Here is a 9,468-nt window from a genome sequence, read left to right on the forward strand (position 1 = left end):
GGCCATCGCCAGGAGTGCCGGACCGCAGCATGCCGACCTGCCACCCGCCGTGGCTCCTCTCTCCCCCTCCCGCGCCAGTCTTCACCTCTGCTGCCCTGCCCTCCGTCTCCCTCCTGCCTGAGCACCTCTCTGTCCATCTTGTCTAGACTGTAAGCTCCTGGAGGGCAGGGACTGTATTTTTTCATTTTTTCATGTTTTCCCTTTTTGGCGCCGGTGACAATTCTGGACATTATTTAAGAAGAGTCGATAGTAAGGATAGTGCTAATAACTTATATTAGAAACCGACTAGAAGTAAAAATAGAACAAGACTAGTCAGTAGTGCTAATGACCGCAGTGCTCTGGGGGTGGAGGGAAAGATGGGGAAGGAGGCTGAGGGGCAGACGTGAGGAGAGGAGAAAGCGAGGGCAAGGCTGGTGTTAGCGCAGGAGAGAGAAGGACAGGTAAGGCGGCTCCTCCTGGGTCTCCGAGCCGCGCTCCCCGTTTAGGCCGGCGGCCGTGCGCCCGACGGAGGGGGACGAGGGCGCCCGCGGGGTCGCCGGCCGCGAGGAGGCAGAGGAGAGCAGGTGGAGGCCGAGGGAGAGGCGAGGAGCAGGTGGAGGGAGGTGCGGGGCCGAGAGGCTGCCAGCGCCCCCGCTCCGGCCAGGCCGTGCCCACGCCGCGCCCTGAGGAGCCCGCTCACCCGCCCGCCTGTTGTTTCCACAGAGAGGACGCCGAGGCGCCCGGGTGCAAGGCCAGCGGGCGCGNTGCGCCGCAAGTACGCGCCCCCGCCCTGCGGCGGCCCCGAGGACGTGGCCCTGGCGCCCTGCGCCTCCGCCGCCGCCGCCGCCTGCGAAGCGGGCCCCTCCCCGGTCTACGTCAAGGTCAAGAGCGCGGAGCCCGCCGACTGCGCCGAGGGNACTCGGTCCCTCTGCGGATGGGGAACCGCCTCCTAGGTCCCGAGGCCTGCTTTCCCCTCTCGTTCCGGAAGGCAGGCGAGCGCAAAGCCGGGACTGGCAGGGATGACCTCCCTGAAGGTTCCCAGCCACGCTCAGCGCCCTCCTCTACCTCCTCCCGACTTCCCTCTCCCCGGTGTGTGCCTTCCTTCTCAGCCACCAGGAAGGGTTTCAGAGCCCTGCTCTGGGGTAGCAGACCTTCGAGGGCATCTCATGTATTGACACANTTTATTGCGCGCCCATTAGATGCCAGGTGCTTGCCAGTATTTCTGTCTTCTTTAATCCTTGCTTAGTCCCATGAAGTCGTGCACTATCCCATTGTGCAGATGAAGAAACAGAGGCTTGAGGAAGTAGTTATCTTGACCAAGGCCACAAAGGTAATAATGCAGGTGTTGATCCAGGCAGGCTTGACTCTGAGGACATTAGGCTGTGTCTCTGCTCTCTGAATTCCTTCCTCAGCGCTCCTAACCAAGGATGTTCCAACCTCTTGAATACCTCCCATGGCATCTTACTACCTCCCATAGCAGTCCATTTGGCCTCTGTCCATGAGATATTTCTTCTGCGGGCCCCAATTTTTGTTCCCTAGGGCTTTTATCCCTGGGTCCAAGTTCAGCCCTCGGGGAGCCCAAAGCATCACGTTTTCAATTCAGCTGCCTGGAGGGGATCAGGCGGCTGACCTGCACACACGATGCCTGCAGCAGTCACAGGCAGAAGTGTGTCTGGCCCAGGGGGTGACGGTCTTCTGAGGAACATAGTTCTACCTGCCTCTGCCTTGCCAGCCACGTGTCTGCTGAGGGCCCATGCATTTCCTTCTGTTTGCCTCTTTTCCCCGGAGGCTTCCTAACTCTCCCTGCTCCTACCCTGCAGCCGGCATGAAGTGTGGTGTATGGGTGCACCTCAAAGTACCTGGGTTTCAAGTTTCTTAACTGGGGAAGCCCTGAAACCCTGCTTAGTTACTCACAGCTTAGGAAGCCCTTCTGGTTGGCTTGGGTATTTGCAAAAGGGTGCGAGCATCGCTGGCTCTGTCTTGCCAGAGGTGGGGAAGAGAAAGGAGAGACCGTGGGACTGAGGGAATCAGGGACAAATGCTTTGGTGGGGGTGGGCTCTTGGGGATGGGCAGGGATACAGGGGGAGAGGGGATTGAATGGTGAGGGGGACAGAGAACTACAGGAAGACCATTCATCCCCTTGTTTGTTTGGACACTTTCATGAACATCTGTACCAGATAGAGGGTTAAACCTTTGGCAGGACACAGGACTGGCATACTTTGACCCTAAGGCAGCAGACTGACCAGGATGACTCCGGGAGGGCCCTCCCAGTCTGAGGAGCCTCCAGCTCAGCCTCCTGTAAGGTGGTGAGGGATGGACAGCTGGCTGTGGGGGTGGTGTTGAATGACATCATCTTCCCCATTCCAGGAACCAGGGAGCTGTGCTCAGACAGCCTTCATTGAAGGGTGAGAACAGCGGAGCTCTGGCAAGGAAAGCTTATTAAAAAGCAGTAAGAGATTTTAGAGAGGTTCTGGAAACACCTTCCAGGAGGGTGACTCAGTGCACGCTCGGAAGTTGCTAGAGGCGGGCTCTCAGTCAGTACCTGTGCGCTCACCACCAGGGCGAGGGCCAGGTGTCTGCTCCTGCCATTTACCATCAGGGACACATTGGTCTCCCCTCCTTTCTCCTGCATAAGCCCTTGTGAGTGTCAGGGGGAGAAAACACTCGTGGTGAATGTTTAACAGTGGCTTTGGGAGTGGGGGGAGGGACGGGGGCAGGGAAGACCTGACCTGTAGCATCTGGCTTTTCTGAGATGCGCACACTCCCAGTGTGGCTGATTTTCCAGCTGTCCCCACGCAGAGTGGGAGCAGCATGCCGGAGGGCACCCTTGTAGACTCGGTCCACGAAACAGGTGCCGTAGAAGTAAATGGCCATCACCATGGAGACAACGGTGAACGTCAGTAAACCACTTAGGAAGGGAGGCGTTTTTTGAGTACTTATCTCTTTTGTCTGAATGTAATTTATTTGTAAACTTATGGAAGTTAATTTTCAACCATGGCCACGTTGACAGCGGGCTTGTAAATTGTAGGGGGGCCACTTCACTGGGCAAGCAGAAGGCTGTGCACACAGACGCTGTCTCAGGAGAGGGATCTCAAGTATGGTCCCCAGTGTTCTCTGCTTTTCCATGGAGTCCCCAGCAGTACTAAGTTGGTTGTCTCCACTCTGCTCTCCAGTGCTGCCTTCGGCGTCTCTCCCCAGCCTTGTGGGAGTGGAATCCTCTGCTCACCAGAAGATTAGATGATTTGTGCGTCCCTGGTCACCACCAGATCCCTAGCTCGGCATCCACGGAGTTTCCACGAATATGACATCTATTCACAAGACCCTGAGTCCCTCCTGACCCAGTTCCTCCTGAGTCTCTCCCCAGGCTTTAGGAGACGTGCTCCAGCCTCCTCTCTTATGCCCCCATTTTCAAGACTGGAGTGGCATGGAATCCCAGTGAATTTTTTCTCTGGGTTGCCATTCAACTCTCTGCGTCCTGCTGCCCGATTACATTTCCATTACCCGCAGACCCTGGGGGAGACTCTGGGGAGGGCTTCCTTGTTTTTCCCCAGAAACCAAGGGCTTTTGAGAATTGCACAATCACTGTCTGGAGGCGGGTAACTGGTCCAAACCTTAGCCTTGTCCCTGTGCTTTCCTGGGAACATCCCCCCACTCCCACCTCCTGGAAAGCCCCGCTCTGCGGTTTACACTCTGCACCCCCTACCCCCACCCCAGAGTGATCTCCCATTTACTCCTGGTGTGTGGACAGGAAACTGGTGCAGTGAGATGAGGAGGGACTTTGGAAGGGAAGGAGCCTAGAGGGAGGGAGGACCATGCGGTGAGGCGGGTCGGCGCTGCTCTGAGAAAACTGGGGGCACTCCCACCAGCGGGGCATGGACGGGACAGCCCGTGCCACCCCGCAGCGGTCATGGCCCTCAGCAGCCTCCCTGCCTGGCGTTTTAGGGGGACAGGATGGGACACTTCATGCCGCAGAGAGGACTGAAGCCCTTGACAGAGTCAGGAGGGGGAGAAGGAGAGGAGGCGGAGGGACCCATGCTGGGTGTCTTGGGGAAAAAAGAAGAGAAGGGAGGGAAAGAAAACTTGTGATAAGTATTTGTGAGTTAGTCACGTTCACGCATGCAGAGGAAAAGACCTCCGTTTTGGAGCCCGACGGATGTGAGTCCGTAGCTATTTAATAAGCCCCAAATCCTCAGCCTCTTCATCTGTAAAATGGATTAGTAATAGGGCAATTTTGCGTGAGTGCTTCTTACAGAGCCTGGCACGTCACTGGGCCTTGCAGGCTCCCGGCCCTCAGTATGTAACTTCCCCTCCTGGAGGCACGCGGTGGGGGCTGGGTCAGTGGCAGCCCTGTACCAGAAGGGATGGAATGAATGGAGCCTGGGGATTGAACCAGAAGTCACCTCCTGACTCTGGAAGTGGTTTACCATGTGGGGGAAGACGTAGGGAGCCTAGAAGGCAGCAAATAAGGAAGTAGGAGGAGCCTTGCCTCTGAGTTCCGGAATCCACACGCATGTATTAATATTGACAACAATCCTCATTAGTAATAGCGATACTAATAATAACAGGAAGCACCAGAAACACAAGCTCAGCAGGGTCCCAGGGTCAGGCCTGGGGACCAGCTGCCAGAATCCCCAGGGCCACCTCCCTGGACCTGGGCGTGCCCTCCTATGCCTTCTTGTCTACCCACTTGCTCTCAGCTGCTAGCGCTCAGGCCTACATCTGCTGCCTTCTGGGCACAGTGTCCAGCGGGGCACCCCCTTGGAGCCCGGACCTCGACAGCCCTTCCCGGGAGGTCCCCACCCCGCTCTCCCAAAGCTGAGGGGCGACCCTCCCAGCAGGGACCACAGAGAGTTTCTTAAACATTTTTGGGAGACTCGGTTCAGTCTTGGAATGAGCTCCTTTGGCTCAGGACAGGTCCCACTTCCTGCCTGTCTCTGCCTGTTAGTCTCTGCGGACACCCCCCCGGTCTGTGCCCCTCCCCCTCTCCCATTTGGACGCTGCTTGAAGCCTGAGGCCCCTCCCTGTCGACCTGCCTGAACGTGCTCCTTGGCTCAGCAAACTCATCATCCTGCCTCCAGCCCCAGCCCCCAACTGGTCTCAGCCCCATTGCCTGCCACACTTCATGCTTCCTTCCTCCCTCTCCCCTCCCCCTCTCCTCTCCTCCCCTCCCTCCTACTCCCCTTCACCCCTCTCCTCTCTTCCCCTCCCCCCTCTCCTCCCCCTCTCCTCCTCTTTCCTTCCCCTCTCTCTCTTCCTTTCTTTTTCTCTCTCCCTCCTTCCCTCTTCCTCCCACCTCTCTCGCCACCTCCCCTCAAACTCTTTCTCTCTCGCTCTCTCTCTCTCTCAGCCTGCATCAGATTTCAGAGGCAGACTGACTATATCTGGTTCATTACCCCAGGCTCCACCTGCTCCCGGTGAAGGGAAAGGTTGTCTACTTTGCCATCTCTGAGCGTCCCGGAGTGTCCGGCCACCCCCCTCTCTCCGTCACACTGGGCTTCCACTGAGGGCCAGGCGGGATCACCTCCTTTCTCGATATCTACTCCCTCTGAGAGCTCAGACTCTCTCCCTGGGCTGACCTTCCTTAGGATTAATATGATGGATAAAGATGGCACCCCCACCTGGGCACCGCCCGCAGCCAATGGCTGTGATTCCCTCGGGAACGCTGTGTTCCCTCCTCCGTCCTGTAGGCTGAGGGCCCTCATTCCTTCTGCTGAAAATGTGCAGTGAGGCCTGATCCCTCGGGGACTCCAGCTTGTTCTCTGCCTTGCCCTGCCCCTTGCCCCCTGCCCCAGGCAGGACCGGAGCCCTCCTCTTCTCCGTGGTGTAGGGGACCAGGAAGGAGGCCCTGATCTCACGGCAGCACTGAGGCTATGCTGGTCCTTGAGGCAAAGAGGCAAACCGGTGATGGGATGTTTGTGTGTCTTTCAAACTAGGTGGTAGGGCAACCTCACAGGAGGCTGTGCCCGGGGGGGCGGGGGGTAGGATGTTCACCAGGGTCAGCGGTGGCCGAAGCAGACCACCAGTACCCTCCCCTGTCCGCCCGAGAACACCCCTGCCCCAAGGCCCTGACTCATGCTACCCCTGGCTCCCTGCGCTCCCTTCCCCTCCCCTAGGCCACTCATTGACCCTTCAGGGGAATACGGGACATTTGCAGCCCAGAGTGAGTGGGTAGCCAAATATCTGCTTCAGCCCAGCTCCAGCTCCGTGGCTGAGGGCCCCGTGCAGGCAGGTGCTGGCCTCCATCTCAGATGGCTGGAGCCTCCCTACCATCCACCAAGGCACATCAGCCAGCCTGACCCCGAGGCAGCTCCTCTTGATGTCCTCTCCACCCCATGGCCTTGACCTGGCTAGTACCACTCACCTGTGCGGGAGTTTCAGTGTCTGACCATCACTCCTCTGAAGTTCCTGCCCATGACACTGTCCCTTTGCTTGGAAAGACTCCCCTGAGTAGCACTGGGGGCTCTAAGTAGACAACGCAGCTGGGACTCAGGATGCAGCAGCAGTGGGCATGAGGTGGGCTGCATTCGGCGGGTGTTGGGGTCAAGGACAGCCCCAGCACTGCCCACCATTATTAGCATCAGACCCCAGGGTTCAAGGCTTTCTGGGGCTGGGTTGGTGGGATTCGGGCCGGGCAGAGAAGCTGACCAGGGCAGGGAGGGCCTGTATAGTTGAGGCTGAGGGTGCGGTGGGAGGCTCTCTGGCCTGAGGCCCTTGCAGCCCCTCCGGCCTCAGGTTCATGTTGAAGGATCTGGAATGGAAACACCTACTGGGCTCCAGGCATGAACCAGCTGCTCCCAGGTGGAGGTGGAGCCAAGCAGAAGGGATGGCTTTTCTTCCTCAAATCATTCGCATTTAAATTATTAGCTTGCACTGTATGAAATTACCTATATTTCACCTTTTTATTTTTTTTAATTTTTTTTATTTTTATTTTTTTTTTATTTCTAGGAGAGAGAGAGAGAGACAGCGTGAGCAGGGGAAGGTCAGAGAGAGACGGAGTCACAGACTCTGAAACAGGCTCCAGGCTCTGAGCTGGCAGTCAGCACAGAGCCCGACGCGGGGCTTGAACCCACGAACCGCGAGATCATGACCTAAGCGAAAGTCGGACGCTTAACCGACTAAGCCACCCAGGCGCCCCAATATATTTCACCTTTTTAAAAAATTTCTACAAATGGTCATTTTCATATAATTCAATTTGACACATTGTTCATCCTCCAAATATTTTGTTTCTTTTAAAGCCCCATTCCCTGAAAATTAAGGGCCAACTAACTCTTGACTTCACCCTAAAACATACTCTTCCTTCTGTGTGCTCAGTTTGGTAAATGGTACCCGCATCCTCCTGGTTAAAAGGTCAGATGCCCCGGTGTCTTCCCCAACCCCTCCCCGCAGCCACGCTGGCCCCTGTGGGGTCCCCGTCTAGCTGGCCTCACCGCCACAGCTCACCTGCTGGCTCTCCTGGGCCCTCTACTCCCGCCAGGTCCCCAGAGCGAGCTTGTAGACATGCAAGTCTGCTTACATTACTTCCCTTCTTAAAACTCCTCAGTGGCCTCCTTTCACATTAGAATTAAATTTCAAATCTTACCGTGTCCTACCAGACCCCGAACGAGCTGGCCTCTGCCATTCCCGCATCCCAGAGTGCACCTTGCTCATCACTTCCCGGCCACAGGCACCTTCCTGCAGACACTCCCATAAGCCTGGATCTTTCCAGAAGGGCTTTCAGATGGCTCATTCCCCAGCATGGCAGACCTCCCCATGTGGCCGTCCCTGCGGGTCTCAGGGTGGGCTCCTCCCCCGAGACACCCTTTGAGTCGACATGACCCAGCCTGACATGGCTCCCTTCCTATTCCTGCTCAGTGTTCAGCTCTTCTCCCTAGAGCTTAACACAGTTGTTGGTTTTTTTAAATTTAATTAATTAATTTTAATTTGCATCCAGGTTAGTTAGCATATCGTGCAATAATGATTTCAGGAGTAGAATCCAGTGATTCATCCCTTATATATAACACCCAGTGCTCATCCCAACAAGTGTCCTCCTTCCTGCCCCTTGCCCATTTAGCCCACCCCCCCCGCAACCCCTCCAGCAACCCTCAGTTCTCTGTTTTTAAGAGTCTTTTATGTTTTGTCTCCTTCCCTGTTTTTATATTATTTTTGCTTCCCTTCCCTTAGGTTCATCTGTTTTGTATCTTAAATTCCACATATGAGTGAAGTCATATGACATTTGCCTTTCTCAGACTAAGTTTGATGAGCGTAATACACTGTAGTTCCATCCACGTAGTTGCAAAGAGCCTAACAGTTTTAATTAAAGGTTGTGTGTATTTGTTTATTGTGTGTCTGTTTCTAGACTAGACTGCAAGCTTCCTGGGTGCGGGGCCCCAGCTGTCTGGCTCACAGCTCTGTTCCCCAGGTGCTACCAGCTCATTACAGATGTGCTGCATGGTGACTGCTGGGGACAGCCTGCTCAGTCCTCCAGGAAACCAGGGGCCATCGTCCGGTCAGATCCAGGCCCCTCTCCTCTGTTCTTCTGGAGCTGCAGTGACAGCCTGTGGGGCATGTCATGGGGGGAGGTCTCAGGTTCAAGAGGTGGGTGGGAATCAAGATAGGCATAAATTCACGGGGGGAAGTGTCCGTAGTCAGGCAAGCCCTTGACACTTGCAATGCTAACTCAAGCTAACACTTCGTTACATAAAAGACACCCTGCCTTCATCCTACTTTGACAAATACACCTTCAAAATGATCCAGAAGCCAGATCTGGATTCAGAAATCTTGGCTTCTTGGGGTTGCATAGCCGAGCTTCGTTTCCTAGGAAGAACTGGCCCCCGGGACTGGGGGCAGACCCTCTCCTCCTCTCACCTACAACTCCGTCCAGTGCTGTGAAGGGTTTGCCCACCTGTGAGGCGCCCTGGCCCCGTGTCCGAGCTCCGCACTGACCCTCAGAGCTGCTTCTCGGCTACTCTAGGATGTAGGGGTGCACATTCAGGAACTTCGGCCCATCTTTGGGAGGGCAAATGCAGGAAATGGTTTGTACGAGGCCCAGATTCCCATGTGGACAGGGAACTCCAGGATCCTGGATTCCTGGAGTGTGTTCTAGAAGAGTAAGGGGGAGCTCTGGGTGGATGGATCCTTGCCTGTGCAAGAGCGTCACAGCAAGCTCGCAGAAGGGTGATGCTATCAGTGATCGCGGCACAGGGAGCGGACAGACAGACCTCCTACTGTACTGTCCTTGCTGGACACAACCCCAGGAGACCAAACTCTCCAGCGACCGCTGCCCGGACTTGGCTGAGGCTCTAGCTGGTCCCTCTCGGGTGAGTCATAAGTGAGAGCTCTCCATCTCCTCCTGACTGCTGTCCCCTGGAGGGAGGGGACCCTCAGGACAGCCTGCCGGTCCTGGGGTGCTCTCTGGGAAGACCTGCCCCAGGAAACCCCTGTGCATAATTCCTCCCGATGGAAGCTCCACTCCCAGCCAGAGACTCTGTCCTTTTCATCACTTTCTTTGGG

At 56.1% G+C, this 9,468-nt stretch overlaps 1 protein-coding gene across 1 annotated transcript in view; it reads left to right on the plus strand.

Moving 5' to 3' along the window:
- The window catches only part of VSIG8 (V-set and immunoglobulin domain containing 8), a 5,483-nt gene extending 4,551 nt beyond the window's left edge, over window positions 1-932 (plus strand). The window contains 2 exon segments of the mRNA XM_077760023.1: window positions 703-741; window positions 743-932. Coding sequence (XP_077616149.1) covers window positions 703-741; window positions 743-932 — 229 coding nt within the window.
- The last annotated feature ends 8,536 nt before the right edge of the window (window positions 933-9,468 follow it).

This window comes from Crocuta crocuta, unplaced genomic scaffold (assembly GCF_008692635.1).
Source record: "Crocuta crocuta isolate KB4526 unplaced genomic scaffold, BGI_CrCroc_1.0 scaffold133, whole genome shotgun sequence".
NCBI classification, from domain to species: Eukaryota; Metazoa; Chordata; class Mammalia; order Carnivora; family Hyaenidae; genus Crocuta; species Crocuta crocuta.